At 35.4% G+C, this 25,202-nt stretch overlaps 1 protein-coding gene across 7 annotated transcripts in view; it reads right to left on the bottom strand.

Moving 5' to 3' along the window:
* Positions 1-25,202, bottom strand: part of NBEA (neurobeachin) — a 691,423-nt gene that overhangs the window by 341,137 nt on the left and 325,084 nt on the right. For all 7 annotated transcript variants that reach the window (XM_047078787.1, XM_047078803.1, XM_047078809.1 and 4 more), the window contains one exon: positions 19,767-19,828. In XM_047078787.1, the coding sequence (XP_046934743.1) occupies positions 19,767-19,828 (62 nt within the window). The remainder of the gene's footprint in view (positions 1-19,766; positions 19,829-25,202) is intronic.

Raw genomic sequence — 25,202 nt, 5'->3', positions numbered from 1 at the left:
TTCCAAGTGACTGAAAAGTACAGAGGGGAAAAGTTTACAAATGAATTCTTTTGAATTTGTAAAAAAACAAAAAAAAAAGGAGAAAACATTAATACTATATCCAAATGTAATCTCTCCTTGCTGATCTAGATGAGAACATATTTGTGAATTTGGTAGTTCCACAGTGTAATCATTATAAATTTCTGATTGTTATACAGTGTTTCTGGATTAGGAAAGTATATTGCTTACTTTATACTCTTCCTATGACATATTTAGAATATGCTTTAACCAATTTTTTTTCAATGGATCCTGGTTTAGTCGACTGATTTTTTTTTTTTTTTGCTTTTTATATAGCTGGAAAATTACAACTTTTTTGGATTAAAAGTAATATCCTTTTCAACAGTACTGTAAATAAACACTTCGTTAATACATTTTATATATAAAAAAAAAACCTACTGACCATTCACATCACTCATCTAGCCAGATTTTCTAGCCAGATTTTTCTGCATGATTTTCCTACTACTAAAGTGCTACACACCGAGGTAGTCACCTGTCTCCCCACAAATTCAGCTTCACATAAAGCAGTCTTTATGTCAGCCCTTCTCTCTACTCTTGATCACACTGCCTTTTTAGAGCTTTGCACCCATGCTGGGGAAAAAATGCGGTCCCCCAACATAGACACTTGCTGTATAAGTATTTTCTGCTGTAAGTCAATCTGTGAAGAATTAAAGAAGAACATATCATGAACCTACATTTCCCCAGGAGAGAGAATCAACAACTTGGGATATGGAAGCCTGGGGACTATAATGATCTTATAAAGACCTAAATGGCTCTATGGTTGGCTACGTGGTTTTAGCAAAGCCACTGTATTTTAGCTATCATACATAACCTTTAGCAAAAATTCATCTAAATGATAAGACCACTATTGCACTTTACAGAGCTTATTAAAACTTTCCAATCATTTCTATTGTGAATACAGGGAACTCTTTTTGCTATGTTTTAATAAGATGTCTTCTACCATCATCCTTTTATGTATTTTGTATATTCCCATTACATATACTATATTTATTGCAAGCCGATATCCCACAAAATGTGGAAATTTCTCAGGAATACTTGACATTTATTGTGGCATTAGCTTAAAGGGAAAACTGATTCTTATATAGCGAGAACCATGACACTCCGAAGAATAAATTCTTACAGACAACTTCTTAAACGTGATTTTCTTTATGACACTGTTTGTACACCAAGGCTCTTTTATCAGCATAAACTTTAATATGCATGGGATTTTTCAAGAAGATATTTCAAAGTACATATTCAGATATTACATATGCATCCCAAATTATACTGTGTCTAAAAGATCACAGAGTAAAATGTTTTAAAAACTCTGTTCAGATCAAAGATCAAACAAAATATATCTGTGAGACGCCTCAGCCCGTGAGACACTAATCTGCAATCTTTGATAGAGGAGCAGCACAAATAAGTCTTAGCCAAGTTAAGGATATTAGAATTTAAAGGATGAAGAAGACGCTGAAAATATATCACTGCAAGACTTCATGCAAGAAATATGTTTTAGAAGAGTAATTTGACATTTTTGAGGAAGAGAAAGTGGTAGAAGACTGTTTTATGTGCCTTTCCGGAAGAGAAGCAATAGAGGCCTACACTGGTACTTCGAACAGGTGAATGGAAAACAAGAGACATTACAAAGAAGAGATGCCAGGGCTGGATGAGAAACTGGATTTAACGGCTAAAGTAACAACGTGGAAGAATATAAGGTTTAAGTGTTTAACATGAATGGCAGGAAGAATGGTGGCATTCTCATGAAAATATTTAAGAATGGAACACATTTGAGGAAAACCATAGGATTGCTTACGTTTATATTTGTTGGATTGAGAATCATGATGGTATATCAAATAGAATGTGGAATTTGAGATTATTTACATGAAAATATTGATTAAGGCAAACCAGAGGCACGTCTCTAAAGAAGAATCAACAGAAAGAGGATCAAAAGACCTAGGCCGAGTTTTGGGAATAATTCACATTTCTAAAATGAAAAAGGGGAGAGAGAAGCAAACCATGAGACTCTTTAAAAAAAAATGTTTATTTATTTATTTTGAGAGAGAGAGCAAGTGTGAGTGAGGGAGGGAGGGGCAGAGAGAGGGGGAAAGAGAGAATCCCAAGCAGGCTCAGCACGTAGCCTGATGCAGGGCTGAATCCCACATCTATGAGATCATGACCTGAGCCAAAATCAAGAGCTGGATGCCCAACCGACTGAGCCATGCAGGCGCCCCAACAAATCCTAAGAGACTCTTAACTAGAGAGAACAAACTGAGGGTTGATGGAGGGAGGTGGGTGTGGGGGTGAGTTACACAGGTGTTGGGTATTAAGGAGGGCACTTGTGATGAGCGCTGACTGTTGTACGTAAGTGATGAATCACTAAATTCTACTTCTGAAACCAATTTTACCATATGTTAAGTAGCTAGAATATAAACAAAAACTTCAAATAAAAAACAGAAAAAGAAGCAGTTAACAGAGACAAGAAAAGATCTAACAAAATTTAAGAATAGTAGCAAAGTTATTATAGCACTATTTAAAAGAAAATAATTCACTGGTTGCATTGGCTCAACGAAACAAAAAGATACAAACAAGACCCTTTAATCACTAACATCATTCTCGTTTTGATGATCAAGAATTTAAGTTTTATTGCACGTGACTTGTAAAACGCAAAATACAGCACGCCCCAAAGTATATGCAATATAAATTGAAAAGTAGAAAAGACAAAAAGATGCCATCCCAAGGGAGGGGATGGAAAGCGAGAGCTGGCGCTGGCTGTAGCGGGGGCTGGCACGGGAGTTGGAGCCTACGCGGGCTCTCCCTCTGGAGCTGACTCTATCTGTGACGCCAGTGGTGGTACGGTACCAGAGTTGGCACTCGGTGTGGAGCTAGATCCAGCTCTAGAGCTGATGCTCAGACTGCAGTGAGAGAGCTGGTTGTTGGACTGGCCCTAGTTCTGGGCTGACTCTAAGCCTCGCACTGTTGCCAGACCTGGTGTGAAAACTGGTGATGCAGAGGACTCCGGAGCTGGAGTTGCTCGTGACTCTGGAGCTAGAGCCGGAACTGGCGTGAAGTGCGGAGTGGGAGCAAGAGCTCCTGTTGGAGCTGGCTGTAGCTCGGCAGCCAGCCCTAGCTCTACCTCTGCAGCTGGTGCAGACGCTGGCTGTGGCTCCAGAGCCGCCGCTTGGACCTGTTCTGAAACTGGCCCCGGCTCTGGAACTGCTGCTGGAGCCAGTGCTGCAGTTCACGATGGCACTACCTTTATCCCCGGGGCTGGCTCGAGCTCTGTCCTGGAGCGGGTCTGGAGCTGCTTCCAGTTCTAGAGCAGGCACTGCCTTCAGCTCTGGGGCTGGAAGGGGTCCCAGAGCTGTGTGAGGCCCTACAGCTTGTTCAGTTGCTCTCCCGAACTCCACAGGTGCCGGAGCTGGTGCTAGAGCTCGCGGAAGAGCCGCTGCCGACACTTCTACTATCACTGTTGAAGCCATGATCTCGAGTTGGCAACTCGACAAGAAAGACCCAGACCAAGACAAGAGTACAAAAGAGATACCAGGAACAATAACAACAACGACAACAACAACACAACAACAACAACAACAACAACAACAAAAACCTTGGAAAATGAAAGGCAGGGAAGAAACAGAAAAATGAGTCTGTAATTACACGGTTAAGGGATGTGAAGACATTGCAAACATCAAAAAAAGAAGGCTTAAAAGACAAAGTTGCAAACATCTCCCCCCCCCCCCCCCCCAGAAAACAGAAAAAAAAGATAAGGTGCCAACAAAAGGATAAAGGGATGCAAAAACCGTAACAGCACCAACAAAAGTAAAGAAATAAGGAAACTGGAGGCTCTCCAACTGAAAGGCCCACTGAGTAGGAAGTCTAGAAAGAGTGGATGGGGACCATGGAAGAGAGGATTTAGTTTAAATCAGATAAATTTAAAATTGCTCCCAGGGAGAGCCAAAGCATAAGAGACTCTTAAAAACTGAGAACAAACTGAGGGTTGATGGGGGGTGGGAGGGAGGGGAGGGTGGGTGATGGGCATTGAGGAGGGCACCTTTTGGGATGAGCACTGGGTGTTGTATGGAAACCAATTTGACAATAAATTTCATATATTGAAAAAAAATAAATAAAAATAAAAAAAATAAAATTGCTCCCAGGAATGAAGTACATGACATAAAACCCCTAGCAAGGCACATCATCATAACATTTTCCTTAACACGAGGGTTAAGAAAAAGGCTAACAGGAAAAAAAATACAAAGAATCAAGAATAAGAATCAAACTAAACTTCTCAGTAGCAAATCCAGAAAAGAGAAGAAAAGGAAATGCTTGCACAGTTATGGAGAACATTCAGGGCACAATATCTACCCAAAGTATCAATAACATATGAGGATAGATGAGTCACATTTTCAGACAGGCACAAATAAATATTTGCTTTTCATCCACTCTCTTTGAAGAACCTAGTAATGGTTTACTCTGCCAAAAATGAGGGCATCTCTCCCACAGGAGAGACAAGATTACATTGTGACAGTCCCCGAATCTCAGGGGCTTAAAAACCAAAGATGAATTTCTTGCTCAAGCTTCACATCCATTGCCTGTGTTCCTCTCTACATCTCATAAGGTATCTCATAAACACAGGTTTCTTTCTTTCAAATGAGAAGAAAAAAACTAAATGAGAGAAAAAGGGACAACAAAATATTCCTCAGAAGATAAAGTATATTTTATCTCAGAAATCATCAGGCTTGAATATGGTTTTTAAAGCTCGTTTAATAATTTCTGAAAGACAGTTATAAAAATAGCACAAATAATTATTTGGGCATCTTTGAAAATTCCAAACTCTTTACAACCTCAGTAAAATATCATACTCAGTACTGAATAGTAAACAAAAATGTGTAAATGCAAAGAAAAAACTGGAATGTGAAGGGAAAAGTATTCTCCGAGAAAAGTATAACTTGTAACAACAGTTTATGTTGGTAATGTAATAAATCCCAAAAGTGTGTACAAGAAATGATAATCTTAAAACTTTGGAAATGGGATCAAGCCTAGATCATTATTTTCTCACTGCTTAATACTTTCATTAATCAGAAAATATTCCCTCTGAAATATATTTATATTTTGTAGTAATATACTCACACATATACCTCCCTATTACATCATAAATTTGTTAATGAAAGGGAGGATCTTTTTTTTTAATGTTTATTTTTGAGAGAAAGAGAGTGTAAGTGGGCAAGGGGCAGAGAGAAGGGGACAGAGGATCTGATGCAGGCTCGACACAGACAGGAGCGAGCCCAATGTGGGGCTCGAACTCACGAACTAGGAGATCACGACCTGAGCCAAAGTCGGACGCTCAACCGACTGAACCACCCAGGTGCCCTGGGATATTAAGTACAAATGCCTGGCATACTGTACATACTCAATGTACTTTTGTTGTCGAACTGAACTTAATCCTCCCAAATTAAGGGTATTGCTTCAATGTATGGTTCTCAATCCGGCTGTACAGAAGAATCAACGGGGGAGTTGTTAAAAAGTACCAATCATAAGACAATAATCTCCAATGACAGGGCCCAGGCATTGGTATCATTTTAAAGCTTCCCAAATTATTTTGATGTAAAGTCAGTGTTGACAACCATTGTCTTAGGTCATCTCTCTCTCCCAAAAAGACTGCACAATACAAACCTCAAAGTACCTAACTTCCCAGCGTGGAGTAATTTAGTCATGAGGTAATATATATTTTTTCCTTCAGACTGTTCACTTATTTAAATTTCCTTCTCATAAATAGTATATTATTGTATCATAATTACATCATAACTTACACCATAATTACTGAGGTATTCACATCCCTAAAATAACACCGTAACTAAGGTCCTTTCCAGTTCTGACATGGCATTTCATTCTCCCACATGGTATTTTTGTAGGACTCAAACATTAACTTCTAGTGACTGTGTAAAAAAATGTGAGTAATGATAGAGGCTAGGCAATGGTCCTATTCTTTAACACTGATGCACATTTGGTTCTGCATTTTAAAAAGTGTTTCTTAAATGTGCATTACCATGTAACTGATTCTAGGAGTTTCAAAAGAATAATTAGGTAAAATATTGAGAGGCTCACAAGTAGAGTACCTAGCATAGAGAGGAACTCTGTGTTTGTTGTGATGGCTGAGGCATAAACTACATTGAGAGTTGATGAATGGGTGAGAGCCGGACAGGGAAGACACTTTAATCGCTGTCCTAACTTTCTAACAATTCTCTCTGACATGTAGACTTAGAGAAATTACTTAAAACAAGGGAAACGGACACATGAGAATGTATACAAAGGGGTAATAATCTATTGTCATTTCAACAAAGACAATTTTTTGGCAATGATAGGAAAAAAGTGTATTTTCAAATTGTGTCTACGAATCATTCCAGAAAGTTTTCTGCCATTTGAGAAAACACGCACACATGCATTCATTCAAGTTGGAAAAAAATGAACATCTATAAGAAAAGGTGTAAATTAAACATTGGCATCAAATTTTTGTCTTCATGGGAAACATACTAAACTGGGTTTGAATGCCTGCAGAGAGATGCCAAGTCTGTAGACAGTTTTGTCATAATTTTTTAACTCTTCTATATGGATGCATAAAATTTCCTCAAGATGAAGGACTTTTTCAGAGAATTGGATATCAAGTTAAGGATCCTTTGAAACTAAACACTTTGAAGACAAATAGGTTCCAGAAGGATGACAATGAAATCCCTATGTTCTCTTCAACAATCACTTCATGGTAGTTAGATGACCTAGTAGAAATCTCAGACCCAGGACATATTTTTTCCCCCCAACGGTTTTTCCTCCTCTATGTCAGCTCAATTCACATTTCTCATTTCCTTTTGCTTTGTATACAATTAGGTGAACCAACTTAATGTCCTTAGAGACTCAATCCATCTCAAAATCTTTGAAAATATTTCATGGTAAAAAAAGGAGGGTTATGTTGAAATCTTGTCTTCAGGAACTCCAGAATTGATTTTTTTGCTTTTATATCCTTAATGTCTACTTATCATTAATTGCCAGGAAAAGAAGTAGGTTATGTGCCTCAAATATTTTCCTTGTGAATGTTCATTATAACAAGTGTGCTTATAAATTCTGTGCAGTAAGTTGGAGAAATTAGTAAGTAAAAGGACTGAAGTAAAAACATACGGTATATAAATAAAACCAGATATAACTAATGTTTTCAATGAATACAAAAATGAACTAATGAAAATAAATATGCAAGTATTCAATGTATCTTTTGTTTTCATTTTCATTGCTTATTTTTATGAACATCCTACTAAAGCATATAGGAAAAATCGGATATAAGAAATGAATAATCAATCTCAAAGAGATTATTGATATGAAATTCAGCCATAGAAAAACCATTAGGCAATGTGGAAATAGATCCAATTGGTTACTAAAAGTTGGTGTTTCATATAAATATAAATATAAATATAAATGTAAATATAAATAAGTATAAGTTTCCCAGGATCCTAGTAGATCATTAAATTATGTAAATAAATTTAACACCGCTTTTTATTACAAATATTCTTATGCATATAGATAGATAGATAGATAGATACACACACATACACACACACATACTTGTGTTTGTATTTTAATGAAAAATAATCTAGGTTGTTTTATAAGATATTTTTTAAACAGTATTTTTTCTATAACTCTAAATATATACAATAAACAAACACATTTATATGCTATGTTAAGTTGCTGAAGATATTTCTTCCTTGGTGAGAAAACATATGCTACTAGAAACAATCAGAAAGATATCAAGAAATGATAACTTTATTAAATAAAAAAATAGGGGGATTTGGGTGGCTCAGTCAGTTACGTGTTCGACTCTTGGTTTGAGCTCAGGTCATGATCTCACAGTTCATGAGTTGAAACCTTGCATTGGGCTCTGCACTGAAAGTGTGGAGACTGCTTGAGATTCTCTCTCTCTCTGCACCTCTCCACGTCTCTCTCTCTCTCCCTCTCTCTCTTTCAAAACACATAAACTTAAAAAAAATATGAAAATAGAGGAAAGTTTCATATTTTCTATTTAGATAGGAGAAGGGTAAAAGCTAGACTAGGATTCTTTAAATAAACTTTCAGAGTTGTGCTTTTAATTTAAAAAAATTAAATTTAAATTTAAAACATATGCAACATTAAAAAAGTTAGGGTTTATTACATTCAAATATGCACTTTAAGATTTAATACTAATGTGGTTTTGAAGAACTTTAGTTTGATAGAATAATAACTTTTAAAACTTGACAATAGGGGCGCCTGGGTGGCTCAGTGGGTTAAGCATCCGACTTCGACTCAGGTCATGGTCTCCCGGTTCATAAGTTCAAGTCCCACGATTGGCTCTGTGCTGACAAGGCAGAGCCTGGAGCCTGCTTCAGATTCTCTCTCCAGTCTGCTTCAGTCCCCCTCTCTCTCTGTCCTTCCCCATTTCTACTTTGTCTCTCTCTCAAAAATGAACATTTGGGGCGCCTGGGTGGCTCAGTCAGTTGAGCGGCCGACTTCAGTGCAGGTCATGATCTCGCGGTCCGTGAGTTCAAGCCCTGCGTCGGGCTCTGTGCTGACAGCTCAGAGCCTGGAGCCTGTTTCAGATTCTGTGTCTCCCTCTCTCTGACCCACCCCCATTCATGCTATGTCTCTCTCTGTCTCAAAAATAAATAAACGTTAAAAAAATTTTTTTTAAATGAACATTAAAGAAATAAAACAAAATAAAAATAATATTTGACAATAAAACAAAATCCTGTACTGGTCTATAATCAATGAAATAACAGTGACTATCCTTCTATAATTTCCATGATTTACAAAGGTAAATATTTGTTCAGCAAAATTCGTTTCCTGAGAGCTTACCATGTGTCTGAGACATGGCTAGATGCACTACTATTTTTTAAGTTATACTATGCTGTTGAGATCACTTTTTTGAGGATCATCTTTGAATGTCATATTTTTCTAGGGCTAAGAATCAGTGTATCAGTAGACTGACTCTCAAAACATCATAACTTAGGAGGAGTACACAGTAAAATATAAATATGAAGAAAATTATACCATTAGCATAAGAGCTCTAGACTGTACTCAACTGCAGCACAAAAGTGTTGGGTATTAATAAGCTACTATACATATGTAGCTTCTCAAAAAATGTTCATAAATAACCTAATAATACAATAGACATTTGATATTTCTCAAGATGTACATTTCAAGACCTTGTATTTAGTTATGTTTTGTGACTACCACTAGGCTCATACTATATCCCACAACAAAAGTTCATTATAAAATTGCCTTATTTTCCAGAGTAAATAGAAAACAACCACACTGTATTGAGCTGTTGATGCTGTGTTACTGCTTGGCGAATTCATTCCCACATACCAAATTAGTAGCACACACGGTCTCAACTCATGCCCTGGCAAAACAATAAATGACACTATGCCAGTTACCCATGTTACTACTTAAAAATAGAAGGAACTTTCAATGTTAAATCTTGAATGCTAGGACCCTGGTGTGCTTCACTGGCACAAAGTGCAATCATGTACAGTTACATTACTTTATATTTTTCATAAATAATCACATAGCAATAGGTGTATAAGCCAGTACAAGAATGTTAGTGTTGTAGAGACTTAGATATCATAATTTTTAACCCACTCTAAGAATGTTTTACACACAATTCGCTGATATTTGCTTGAAGACTTATAATATTTCTGGGATTCTGGAAAAACTTGTTCTATTTTTGGACTATATTAACATTACAAAAAGAAGCATAGATATTCATATATGGGAGGAAGAGCTGTGGAGACCAATATAGCATCTATACTCATATGTGGCTATTAGAAGTACTTGAAATGTAGCTGGATGAACTAATATGTGTTCTAAGTATAAATTATATACCTGATTAATTTTTTTAAAAATATTTATTTATTTTTGAGAAAGAGAGAGACAGAGTGCTCATGTGAGCCAGGGAGGGGCAGAGAAAGAGGGAGAGAGAGAGAGTACCAAGCAGACTACTCTCTGTCAGTGCAGAACCTGATATGGGTGAGATCATGACCTGAGCTGAAATCAGGAGTCAGATGCTTAACCGATTGACTCACCCAGGTGTCCCATACCTGATTAATTTTAAATAATTGATAAACTTGTGTGGTGTTTGGACTTCTGAACAAGAACAAAGACTTGTAAACCTGGCTCCCTCAGTAACTGTTACTTGTGAATAAAATTTTCTCGTCATTATAATTAACACAGGGTAGTAACAAGGTCATCAAAATAATTTAAAAACAATAAAAAAAAGAGTCTACAAGTAAATACACATATGACAGACAGACACATACACACATATATATATCAGACACACGCACACACGCACACACACACACACACACACACACACACCTATCTGATTTGAAAGACAGTATAAAAACAGGAATGTAAAATAGCTCATTAATTATTTTTATATGGATCACATGTTGAAATGATATTTAGGTGAAATAAAATATATTATTAAAATTAATCTCACCTATCTTGTTTACCTTTTTAAATGTGGTAATTAGAAAAATTTCAATTGTACGTGATTCACATTACATTTTTATCACACAGTGCTGCTCTCTAGAGTACCAACTGGGAAAGCAATTTATAAGCCATCACTGCTATAAGACCAATTTCTGCTTACACTAATAACAAGAGAAGTAACTTTGCATTTATGTATAGAAATCTAGTTTGAATGAATATTCATTCAATGATTAGCTGTTATCACTCCTGGGTAGTGAAAATATGAGGTGAGGGGAAGTTTCATTTAACCTTCTAATATCCTAAAATTGTTTTTCTTTTAATGTACAGGAACTACTTATGAATTATAATCTTAATTTTTTTAATGTTTATTTATTTTTGAGAGAGAGAGAGAGAGAGATAGACAGACAGGCAGAGAGCAAGTGGGAGAGAGGCAGAGTCTCAGAGGGAGACACAGAATCCAAAGCAGGCTTCTGGCTCCAAGCTGTCAGCACAGAGCCCGATGCGGGTCTTGAACTCACAAGCCATGAGATTGTGACCCGAGCCGAAGCTGGACGCACAATGACTGAGCCACCCCTGTGCCCCAGGAACAACTTTTGAATTAGATATCATCTTGGCATCTACAGTTAATTGATTTTCAACAAGGGTACCAAGACCATTCAATGGAAAGAGAATGGTCTCTCAATAAATGGTACTTGGAAAATTGGATATCCACATCCAAAAGAATGAAGTTAAATCCCTACTTCACATTATATACAAAAATTAACTCAAAATGGATCAAAGACCTAAATTGAGGAACTAAAACTATTAGAGGAAAATATAGGGGAAAATCTGCATGACCTTGGATTTGGCCTTGGGTCTAAAATATGATAGCAAAAGTTTAAGAAACAATTGGACAAAAATAGACAAAGTGGACATGATTAAAAACTTTTGTGTACCAAAATCAGTATCAAGAGAATGAAAATAACCCGGAGAATAGGAAAAAAATATTTCCAAATCATATACTTGACAAGGATTTTATATCCAGAATAAAAAACACCTAAAACTTAACCAAAAACAACAAAAAACAACAAACGTCAATTAGGGGGCACCGGGGTGGCTCGGTTGGTTAAGCATCCGATGTTGGCTCAGGTCATGATTTCATGGTTCGTGGGTTTGAGCCTTGCGTTGGGTTCTGTGCTGACTTCTCAGAGCCTGGAGCCTGCTTCAGATTCTGTGTCTTTCTCTGCCCTTCTCCTGCTCATGCTCTTTTTCTCTTTGTCTCTCAAAAATGAATAAATGTTAAAAAAAAAACACCAACCCCCCCAAAAAAAAACTCAATTAGGAAATGAAAAAGGATGTGAATAGCCATTTCTCCAAAGAAGATACAAATTGCCAACAGATGCATGAAAAGATGCTCAACATTATTAGTCATTAGGAAAATGCACATCAAAACAAGAATGAAATACCACTTCTTACTCACTAGGATGACCATAATTAAAACAACAGCAACACATTAAAACAACAACAACAAAAATAGAAAATAACAAGTGTCAGAGAGGATATGGAGATACTGGAACACTTGTTGATTCCTCATGGAAATGGAAAAAGTGAGTCATCCTGGAAAACTGGAAATTTCTCAAAAAGCTAAACAGAATTACCACACAACTCAACAATTCTCCTCAAGAATTGTATATGCTTAAAAGAACTGAAAATAGAAACTCAAATAGATACTTGTAGACCAATGTTAACATGGCAGCACTATTCATAATAGTAAGTAGGTATAAACAAGCCATGTGTCCATCAACAGATTAATGGATAAACAAAACATGGGTCTGTAAATAGAATGGAGTATTTATCATTCAACCATAAAAAAAATGGAGTTCTGAGATACGTTACAACATGAATGAACCTTGAAAACATTATGCTGAGTGAAATAAACCAGACATAAAGGAATTCCACTTATATAAAATACTGAGAATAGGCAAATCATAAAGATAAAAAGTGAATTAGAGGTACCAGAGTTTGGGGGGAGAGAGATATGGACACAGAGTTTTTGTTTGGGATGCTGAAAGTTCTTGGAAATAAATAATGGTAATGGCTATCCAACACGGTGAATGTAATTAATGCAACTGAACTGCACATTTAAAAATAGTTAAAAAGCACATTTTATGTTCTGTTTTACCACAATAAAAGTGTATCAATCAAATCATCTTGGGGACTGTGTTTTCTTTCTAGTCATTCATTAATTCAGTAAGTAACAATAAATATATATACTATGTGTTAGTTTGCGAAGCATGGATGACATAATGGTGAACAGAAATATAAAATTAACTTTGTTATGGTGTAAATTTGTAGTGTAATTGAAGTGGATTAACATCCATAGAGTAACCTTGGAAGACTTTAAGGCTTTGCAGCATCCTTAAGAAGTCTCTCCTTTTGAATAATTTCAAACATTCTATAATTTAAAATACTCTCCATAGATTTTACATAAATATACTGATGACACTATACATAACTAATTTTTTCCACTGGCTGTATGGAATGCTTCGAAATGAGAGGAAATACTGAACATAATGCTTATCCAAAAGGAAATTCCAATGAACTGGATAAAGAAAAGCATGCGTATATCAAATGTAAGAGCATTTAATTAAAACATGTAAACAGGCACCTGTATTTACTATCTAGATGTATGTATTTCAAATGCTAAAGGGAATGATGGAGTGATTAGAACCACATAATCATGAACAAGAAGCTTCATGAAAGAGAAGTTTGAATTAACTGGGAAGATATGAGGTAACACTAATAATCCCATAGTTTGATAATGTCAGTAGTTACACCATTACAAGAAATGAAATTGCTTTGATCTATATACACATGCACAAATGAATGCACGTAAAAAACAGTGAAGGGTGAATAATGCTGTAGGAAGGGCACGTGGAACTCTAGGTACTATTTTTGCAACTTACTGTGAGTCTGAAATTATTTAAACAATGAAAGTAAAAGAGGACACAATTACTTATAACATAATAGCTATTAAAAATAAAGTATGTTGAAGTATACACTGGACAAAAGTAAAACAACAACAAACCACCTAAAATCAAGAGAATGTGTAATAGTTGTAGGACTGTGGAATGCATACACATTATTGTTGCTATTTTTCAAAGTTGTGGTAATGTGTCTGAAGAATTTATAAAACGTAAACATAGAAAAATAGACACGGGGGAATACAAACATGCCAAAATAGCTAGAAAGAAAGGAAAGGGGTGGATATTGTGGCAAAGTATGGGAAGGGGTTCTACGTCAGGGAGGTGGTCTATCAGCGACCAAGGGAAATCTGTCTACCTCAGAATATGCTATATTCTTTCTCCTCTCCTACAGAAATTATAGCTCCCAAGGATTATTGTATGGGTGGACAAGGCTTACAGATTTCTTTTTGTCCTGTTTTTAGTAAAATTGTAAGAATTCAGACATGAGAAAAAGGGCTGTTGTTTCTCTTATATTTTACCATTCACATACAGCGGAGCTCAGAACTTCTGTTTATTCATCATTTTCTTCAGTTTACAATTTGAGTTGGATATGAGTTAATTAATATACAAAGATGAAAGTATTTATATCATGCACAAGAATTACATATATTATAGGTAGCTTGGAAAATAAATATTTTATGACATAAAACTGATAGACTCAATGTTCATTATACCTCCTAACTTTTCTAGGAGTTGAGTAAAAGAAATCAATAATAAAAGACCACATGGAAATAATCAAAAGTAATTTGAATTGTATGTTCTTTAAATCTTGGATTAAATTTTCATAGAGGGATGCCATAATAGTTGGGTAAATAACAGACTGAGCCTGTTGCATTTGTGCAGTAGGCATTCTCCCCAAGATACATTAAATGGAAATACTTTTTTTTCCAAATGTCTATATTTTTACTATAAATCTTCTCCATATTTTCTAATAACTTTATTATGACTCAAGTTGACAGTAATCTTCATGCATCATCACATGTGCAATTTCCTGCTAAACTTTTATTTCTACTTAAGACATATTACAAACTTTATGGCGAGAAAGAGGGTATGCTCTGGGCAATTTCAAAAAACTTTAATGCCTAATTTGCCCCTTTAACTTTGAGAGGATGTTATGCCACAGATAGAAGTTGGGGCCAAGCACTGTCCAGAGAAAAAGGCAGGGATTTGTGAGATATTCAGGAATGAAACAGAGGCTTTATTTCTCCTAAACGCTGAGGCAGAACTTATAAAAGCAAACACCAGGAACTACTCAATACTAATCACAAGTTAGAAAGTTCTTATCGACTTCAATTCTATGCTATTAACATACAATAACATTTTATATTAAAAACTACCCTTGAGGAAACATTGTTTCATATACTGCCTGGAAATGGGTAACTCCCTAAGTGACAAATTAAACCCAAATAAACCTATTGTGTGGTTACTTAATTTCTGATGTACTTAAAATGAGGCTGGAGTGTGCTCTAAGCACGTCAGTGCTCTAAGCTGGAGTGTGGTCTAAAGCATAAAAGGCTTAGAGTGTGCTCTAAGTCTGGGCGGCTCACTTGGTTAAGCTTCTGACTTTGGCTCAGGTCATGATCTCATGCTTCATGAGTTTGGGTCCCATATTGGGCTCTGTGCTGACAGCTCAGAGCCCAGAGCTTCAGATTCTGTGTCTCCCCTCTCTCTGGCCCTCCCCTGCTTGCACTCTTTCTCTCTCAAAAATACAAATAAATAAATAAAAATTTTAAAAAATATATCATACTACAATTTTTTTACTCATCATTGAGTTCAAACTCAGCTACATAACAGGCAAGTTTCACAGATAACACCAGACCACATTAAGAAATGGAAGGATGTTACCAATAAATCTTCAGTAACCAGCACAAGGCTAATATAAAAAAGCAGTCACTAAATAAATAATTGTGACACAATTTCATCAGAAAACTAGGATTTCCTATTTCTGAAGATGCTTTTAAAAAATCTAATCCAGGGGTGACTGGGTGGCTCAGTCTGTTAACCATCTGATTCTTGATTTCGGCTCAGGTCATGATGTCAACGGTTCGTGAGAGCCAGCCCCACGCTGGGCTCTGTGCTGACCGCACACAGAGCCGGCCTGGGATTCTGTCTCCCTCTCTCTGCTGCTCCCCCCCCCAAAAAAAACACTGAAAAAAATCTAGTTCATCCCAAGTTTTCTAACATTTATCATCTTACTATAGACACCCCAAATGTTTTCAATAGTGGGCACTCATGAATGAATATGCACTACTAGCTTTCCATATTCATCTCATCTGTGTTTTTACCTCTATCTTTGGTTTATTATAGTTGGAAGAAAAGTATGTCTTTTTCCTTTGTACCATCTGAATAAACTGTATCAAATTAGAGAAAAAATGAAAATTTTAAAAGTTCAAATACCAAATCATCTGAAAAAGGAAGATTGTTCCTCAGTTGTGGTTCTTTTGTTAAGTGCTGTGTTTAGAAGTCCTGGGTCTGAGCCTTGATCACATCAGTGAAGTCACTAACTTCCTTTTTATTTAACTATATGAAATATTTAGAAAAAAAAAAGGCAAACAAAACCACAAAATAATTCATGTTAGTAACTTCATACACAGATTCTAAAGAAACTTGCAAGGCTGACTTCTATTTTATGGTACGTATACGTTTTGGGATTTCTAATGAGAATAAAAATGATTTACTAAGCATGCATTTTGCTTAATCAGTACTTCAAGTCAGAAAGTACTTGAATACTGAGAGACATTACTTTTTACATAAAAGTTTCTCAATTTATAAAACGTTTTCTATTGAAAGATAAGGCACAGAAAAATGCAATGACATCTGCTAAGCTTTACTTAGAAAAACTTAAAGAAATCCTACGGGATAACATCACTCAATTTTTCCTGGAGTACCTCTGATGGAGACTTCCTAAAAAAAAAAAATCTGGAAATAATTAGAAACTATTATAGTACCTAAAAAAGTTTACTTGAAAACTAAATCTGCTATTCATCAAAGAACACAATACACTCAGAATAATGTAATAGAAAATTAAGGTACATATATAGAATGACATAGAGCACCTCAAACAAATGTAATTGTAAAGCATTAAAAAAAAAGTTGACAGAAGACAGTGTCAGACCTGTGATATCCTGAAGAACACTAGGAAACACTACATTTAACTGATAAAGCAGTGATTTTGTTAAAACAAAATATATTAATTATTTGACTTATTTTATTTCAGTTCATTTTCTTTCTAAACGACAAGAAACCAATTCTTTTTAAAAAGATACTACTAAGGCGCAACTTTAATACACATTGAAAGGGAAGAAGAACAAAGAGTTGATTCTTAAAATGTACTCTTGTGTCGTCAGGTATGCATGGGAAGGAAAGCTATGCAAAATATTGTAAGAAACATTTGGGTATTTGTGGAACAATAAATGCAATACAATGATAATGCTAATAGCTTCTTAAAAGTAAAAATATGTTCTCGACAGAGACCTAAAATTCCACTGGGGAGTAGACTGGATGGCATGTCCCTTGGAGTTTAAAAGGCTGTCCATATGAACTGAATTATCCTTGACAAGTACCTTCAGACACTTGTAATACGATCTCATGTAAATTTAGACCATATTTTGCACACAAACCAGTGGCAATAGTAAGTTTGTTCAGGAGCTCAGATAAGAAGAAAAGAAAAACTGATATCTTTAGTAATAGTTGTTAACATGAAATTTCCGAAATGAAAAGCATAAAAATTAAAGTAACTAATGTGTTGTCACAAATGAAAGAAAAACAAATATTGAGAGAAAGATTGCCTTTTCTTTTCCTTTTTCAATCCTTAGCTACCTAGTCTCTCCAAACAAAATTTTATCCTTCAGTAGTTTATCTAAATTTGGAAAAAGAAAAACACATTTTAAGCAAATCAATAAACAGAAAAATTCCATTTGCATTGGAATTTTAATAACATAACTACCATCAAACTTATAATAAATCATAACAACATAGAGCCATAGATATTTCTAAAAAGCTGACTGTAAGATAAAACAAAAAGACAACTCAGAACTCTGTAGCTTTAAAGATTCCTCAGGACTGCCCTGGCACAAAGACAGCCCTACAAACTTTGCTAATTCTACAGGGATTAGCTCCATTGTCCAAGAGACGCATTAAGGCCTGTAGAAGAGAACCCAGCTTTGGAGAGTGCTAGGCCCAGCAAGCTCCAGAGCATCATTAACTGTAATTATTTTCCTTTATCAGAAGTCTGCTACTGCTATGGTTGTCCTGCTAATGGATGAAAACAGGACATAGATCATCTTGAATTTGAGTAGTAGAGAAAAATGACAGATTAAAAGAAATTTTAAACGCATGTCTATTTTTGTGAGTGTCCTTAAAACCAAGATTTTACACATCCATGGAAAAATTAATGATCTATAAAGATGCTTTCATAAGCTAATTTCACAGTATTATCATAAACTCATCCTACCTCAACTGTATTAAAGTAAGATTATTACTCATTATTTCTTTAAAAATATTTTATGGAAAGCAGCATTTCAGTTTAACAAATAACAGAATGATGGGAACTATTTTTTACAAACATACATTTTGTAGTCACTTAAATGAAGTATATTTAATCAATTAACCACTTGAAATATTTAAATACACTCTGAATTATTTAAAAAATTCAACTTAAAAATCAAACTGAGAGACGTTTATAATATTGCTTTGCTGAAACACTGAAAGAAAGTGCACTGCACAGAGTGCTTAAATTTCTCACTCTTCCTTTCAATCAATATCTGAGGCAAAGTTTCATCTCTAGGGCCCTTAATGGCAGGAATTCCTAGAGCCAGCAAATGAGTAATGTTAAACCTATGATTAGATGATGAGGCCATCAAAGACACTAGACCCTAATGCTACATTCTTCTTTATTTCTCTGAACTGCAGTAAAACCCAGAGCTAAAGAAGAAGGAATTTTAAGGTACTTTTTTTTCCCACAAAAGCTTTTTTTTTTTTCTTCTTCTTCTTTTTTTAATACATGTGCGTCATCAAGAACCTAAAAGGTCCGGATCTCTCCAAATGTCTCTTGAACTCAGGACTCTGGCAATAGGTAACAATTTTCAAATGCCCTGCAAATGAACTCCTGCCAGAGTTGCTGTTTTCTTTATTCTTCATATTCTTCCTGGCTGAAAAGGGAGAAATGGACCTAATGGTTTCCCTATGAATATATTCTTCAAGAAAATAAACCTAAAGACTGGAAATCAATAGGTAAGTCTTGGTTGTTTTGTTTTTGCTAATATTTTAAAGGTGATCCTTTAAATATTGAAGCCATATTGTTGTTTATTTGGGAGTTAGCTGCAGCTTCAGACGGACCTCAAGGTCAGTAACTAGAAAGAGTTTAGATGTATTTTTCTTTCTATTGAGGAAACTAGGGATAAATGTAATAACTACTTATTACAAACACACATAAGCTGTTTTTCTTGTTCTCATAATACAAAATATTTAATACTTATATGAAAATCAGGATCACTCGGAGACTTGACTGAGCTGATAAGACAGACCACTGGGTCCCTAATTTTAGTTATTAGAAAAATGTAATATATGTATTTTAATTTCTTATAAATGCTAAGAAGAAAGAAAACCCCAAAACTATAAATTGTATTTTTGAATCTGATTATTAAAGATAAATAGCACAAGTAGATTTTTGGAATGTATCCTGAAATATACAAATTACCTTAAAAAAAAGGAAAGCCACAAGGTATTGTATCAAAGGCCATTCACTAATAAGCTGTATTTTATACTCCGCTATTGTATGAAAAGGCTTTGCTTTCATTATCTCTAACCTAATAGAAGAAATCATTTAACAATAAATGTCAAAACTATAAATTCTACTACACCATTTTTAAATGGAGACATGTAAAGAAGGGTATCAAAAGATCTATAACAAATTACACACACACACACACACACACACACACACACACACATATATATTTCCAGATAGGAGACAATAGAAGGATAGGGATGGTGGGAAGGAATAAGATAGCTAAAGTGTGTGGAAGAAGGGAGAGGGAGACAATATCAATATTCACACAGTACGATCATCTACATAAAAATATCTTAATATAAATTATTTTCGTCATCTATAAGAGATGGAAGTTTTAAATATACATAAACAAATACAAATATATGCATATGCATTCTATGACTAAAAATCCTCATGGAGTTTAATGCAATCCAGTGAATGAGATTTCCTACCTGAGAACAAAGCAGCATAACGAGTTCAACCACAGACGTGCTGGACTTCATACAAACGAGGCCTGCAACGAAGAAAGGTTGAAACAATAAATCTCCATGGTAGAAATCATCATTCCGAGTTAATTAATTATGTGATTTTAACTTATCAAAACTTTCTTTAAAATAGAACTCCTAAAATAAAACAAATGGAAACATTCACATAGTTTTTATGACAATTTTAAAACATTCAGATATTCAAGAAGTTATAAAAAATACTAAAAAAATTTACTTCTTCATGCTTGGGTTATTTATTTGGTCAAGGCATTTCTCATATTTAAACAAGGTACAGGGTAGTTATTGAAACTGGTGAGCTTGTTAGAGCTACTTTTATTCCAAAGACATTTGCTATGTGACTGTCTCTAGAACAAAGAACAATAATCAGTGAAGATCCGCCTAAATTTTCTTCTAAAAACACAAAATTAAAATAATTTACAAATAGTAACACTCCCTCGGTTGTCAGTTGTTAAATGTTTTTAAAATATTTTTAAAAATGAACTTCACACACAAGTATCACATTAAGCTATGTTTATAAAATCTTCCACTGTTGTGTTTCCAAAGTCTCTGAACAGTCATCAGTAGAGAAAAGAATGAAAGGTTATATAATTTGTACATAGTAATGGCTACTACTCATTGATCACTTACTATGTGCTGGGCACTGTGTTAAGTGCCTTATATACATAGTCTCATTTAATTCTCATTTCTTTTTTTAATTTTTTTTTTTTTTTTAGTTTTTTAAGTTTACTTATTGAGAGAAAGAGAGCGAGCACATGTGAGCATGAGTCAGGGGAGTGGCAGAGAGAGAATCCCAAACAGGCTCTTTGCCTTCAGCATGAGCCTGCTGTGGGGCTTGATCCTAGGAACCTAAGATAGGACATGAGCCAAAATCAAGAGTTGGACGCTTAACTGACCAAGCCACCCAGGAGCCCTTTAATTCTCATTTTTTACTCTGTTACATACTATTACTATACTCATTCTACAGGCAGGAAAATATTCTTCCCACAAACAATTTAAACACTAATTATTCATTAAGACTTTTCCCAATCAAAAGGATGACTGCTGAATAACATATAATTAGAAAGCAGATCATGATTGGTAGTTTTTTAAAAGTGCCAGCAATAGAGGAAGATATAACTAAGAATTAATAACCATCTTGGGTTGAGAGTATGTAATCATGATGCTTCTTAATTAAAAAAAAAGGGTTTTAAAATAGTTTTGGTTTTTAAAAAAATTAATAGGTTTGTTTCTTCTTTTCATATGAGCACAAAAGTAATCTGTAAAAGCATTGTATATAGTAGGAAATGCCATGGTCTTACATTAGTTGTTGCTAAATGGAAAGTTGAGGTGGAGCCAGCTTTTTTTTCTTAAGGTGATTTCAATAAACAGTCTCAAATGCCTTCTAGGCTGTAGCATGTATATTTATTGTAGGTAGTGGATAAATACCCTTCTGTGCCCACTCTGCTAACAAGACTATCCTTATTGTACACATGACAGAAAAAGCTGTAAAAAGGCGCTAGTATTCCATCTTATCAGATCTTTGGGCAGACAGTTAACTAATGAAATAAGAGGCAGATGTGAAAAGCTCATTTAAGAGACAATTGCTGTAATTGATCAGCAATTCTCATGCTCAGGAGCTAGAGAGTCAAAAAGATTAATGGGACATTTATCACCTGTTGGCTACTCAACTATTTGAAACTCTGACAAAACTAAGTAAAAGGCCAAAGGACTATGCACAGCAAAACAATCATAATTATGATATGTACTCCATATCAGTTTAGATTTTAGACTGCAGGCTATATAAAAGATAACTATAAAAAGAATTATTCACCATATATTTATTTTGCATATAATAATTTTTTTAAATATATAACAACTTAAAGTAAAAATTAGGAAAAATATGCAATTGCATTAATTTCTCAGACTCATTCTTTAAAGGAACTTCTAAAAGACTTCTATGTTACAAGAATGCTCACAATTTTTACAAATTCTGACATAAGGAAAAATAAAAAAATGTCCCATCAATGCCTTGTTCAAAGGACATAACAAATCAACAGCATAGCCACACTGCAATTTGCAATCAGGACAGCCATTGGGATTTCAACTCCATAAAGCCTCACAACTTTATTAATGTGTTTTGTCTAATTGGTTTTGAACAGAAGGAACTAATGGATTCTCTTTTAAAGGAAGAAAACATCCAGCTTTGACAATGAGAACACAAGCAGAGTCAATTCTGGAAAACTTATCAGCCTTCCAATTCTATACAATCACTTTGGTTGGAACTATTTCTAGTATTACTATAACAAATAGGCTAACTCCAATGTTTTTCATTACAGATACTAAAAATACAAGCAATGTTTGATGACACTCTATCCTTGCACACTTTCTAAATTAAAAAGTATCCATACCTGAAAGTTTAAGATGTAGGAATAAACATGGTTTTTTATAACTTTAATCATAAGCTCAAGAAAGCCATATTTATCTAGTGATGCTATAAAGAACTCAGGCTGTATAAGCATAAGGCAGATATTTTATAAGTGTATATTTCAAACAGGTTGATTTTATCCTTTTTGTACCTGGCAAGAAATTCATAATCAAATCGACTCATTTGGCATCTACTCATAGGAGCACAGTACAGTGTTAGCATTGAGGAATTAAGACATTATCTATACCTTCCCATATGCTCCAAGTTTTTAATTCACATCTAAGGTTATCTAGCATTTACCAGGAGCTTTGTCATTTACAAATCATTTTTTATATATTTGCTATCTCATCTGATTCTCTTAACAACTCTTTGATTTAGTTATTATTACCTCATATGATAGATAAAATATGAAGATTCAGTGACTGGCCCAAGGAGTTTCCCTTAGTAAGTAGTGGAGCTGAAACCTGAATTCAAGTCACCTAACTTGAAAGCCCATTTAATGTCTTCTGCAGAGTTACGTAAATAATTAAACATGACTAGGATGGCAATATGTGGCTATGAGAAAGGTTATAATGGTTGATTCCAACTGGGATGATTTTGACAGCTTTCTTGGAGAAGACAGCATATGTTAGTCAGACGTGGGGGAAAAAGCATTATATTTAGCAAAAGCACAGAGGGGAAAGGGAACAAAAATAAATCTGAAAGACCTTTATTGCTTAGGGGAAGGATGAGTAGAGTATAGGAGGCATTTGAAAGTGGGACTGAGGCCTAGGGTAAAATTCAAACGTAAATAAAGATTTATTTATTTTTTTTAATGTTTTATTTATTTTTGAGACAGAGAGAGACAAAGCGTGAGCAGGGGAGGGGCAGCGAGAGAGTGAGACACAGAATCCGAAGCAGGCTCCAGGCTCCGAGCTGTCAGCACAGAGCCCGACGTGGGGCTCGAACTCACAGTGAGATCATGACCTAAGCTGAAGTCAGATGCTTAACTGACTGAGCCACCCAGGTGCCCCCAAACATAAGTAAAGATTTAGAGCAGTAAAATTACAAATGTTTTTGAAAGAGAAAGAATGTAGAGCAAGATACAAAATTGGGGAAATGTTACGAAGGCTAAGGTATGTATTCCGATTCTCTGATCACTTTTCCCACCCTCTCAGGGAGGTAGCCCCCAAAAGAGCTGTACACATGCGCCTCTCCAACAAAAATCTAGTTAGAAGTATTGGCCAGTTACTAGACTATTTTCACCAGCAAATATACATTCACCAGAATATTCTGACTAGAATTACTAATCCAATACTGTATACCATACAAGTTACCAGTATAAAATTAACACCTGGAGTGAAGAAAATAAATATGTATGTAAAGGAGATACTCAACAGTGAAGAAAACTGTCTAGTAATAGCTTTTGAATATATTGTGAACTATACTGTTGAAAGATAAAGTCAGCTGAGTGTCTACATAGAAGCACTTGAGAAGATTAATTGGATGGATAAATTTGAGGTGGCCCAGATGCAGGAAGTAAGGAATGAAAAGATCTGAGTAGACCACCATCCAAAACATTGGCAGTTCTTTTGGGTTCCCACTTATTAGGGGTTAGAAGTCAGCTTTATTTTCAGAACTCCACTTCCCTACCATAAACAACAAAACATAACAAAACAAAACAAAGCAAAAAACCCCACCAAACCCCATTAAAATGTAAGATGAATGGAAAGTTAAAACTTTGACCTTTGGGAGAAAACTATCTTTCTTTAACTCAAGGAATACTGAAAGGTCCAGTGATGCTGTTTTAATACAGAGCTGTCAGACTCTTCTGCATCAATCTCTGAGTCTGATTTCATGTATCTGTAGAATTAGATCAAATTAAAAGAACCCTTAGCTTCAGAATAGTATGGAGAAATTCTCTCTCTGGCAGGATGTTCCTCACAGTGGGAGGTAAGGGGTGTGAAGCCTTACAGTGATAAGCAAGGAACCACACTCCCAGCAAGGAATCACACTCATAGGTGGGACTCATCTTTTAAGCGGTATCAGTGTTCCTTCAGCAAGGGTCCTTTACCAAGAGAGGAGACCTACAGGCATCTATGACTAAGGCAGTGCTCTGAGTATGCTCCCAATAAATACCAATTAATGAATAAATCTGGAAACCATCATTCACTGAGTAACTGCTATAGATGATAGAGGAAAAAAACATAAGATTTGGAGAAAAATATAAGAGTATTTTGGAAGGGACAAGAGCCCAATTCATTCAAAAAGCATTTATTGAGCTTAATGTCTAATGTGTCAAATACCATGTCAAGTACTAAGTATAAAAAGAAGGAAAGTGGCACAGGTTTTATATACAAATAATCATGTATAGAATCCTAGGAGGTAGACAGAAAGTACAAAGTGTTAGAAGCACAGAAAGGTAGTGAGCAACTGTGCTGAGAATTTACAGGGTATGCACTATGTCATTTGGAAGATGTCATGCTTATCTAGGCAAAAAAAGGAAAGAAGGGAAAGTCATCTGAGGCGACAGAAATATTAGAGGTATAAAGAAACAAGAACTAGATAGTAAAATGGGGTTGGAGTATTATGTTGCCTTGTGCAAAAGATGGAAGGCAGCAAGTGGAAATGAAGACAGATTGAGAGAGAGAGAGAGAGAGAGAGAGAGAGAGAGAGAGAGAGAGATTGAGGAAGCAGGACCATATATGGTACGTATTCCTAGTGTCAACAGGGAGCCCCTGAAGGATTCTAAGCAGAGGGAAGACAGAATACCATCTATTTTGGGAAGATCCCTTTCTGTAAGTGGTAGAGGCAGAAATCCACAACTGTAGAGTCCAGTCAAGACAATGTGAGCCTGAGCTGAAGGCAGTGACAAAGCAAATAGAGGCAGATGTGAAAGTCATTTTGGAATGAGACGAGACAGTATTTCAGACAATAGGGTAGGAGGTTAAACAGCAGGGTACAGGAGCAATGAAAGTGTGAGTGGTGAAGACTTTACC

This window comes from Lynx rufus, unplaced genomic scaffold (assembly GCF_022079265.1).
Source record: "Lynx rufus isolate CCGP_SWC_20201006 ecotype Redwood Valley unplaced genomic scaffold, mLynRuf1.p SCAF_1, whole genome shotgun sequence".
Lineage (NCBI taxonomy): Eukaryota > Metazoa > Chordata > Mammalia > Carnivora > Felidae > Lynx > Lynx rufus.
This window is presented reverse-complemented; position numbering and strand designations above follow the sequence as displayed.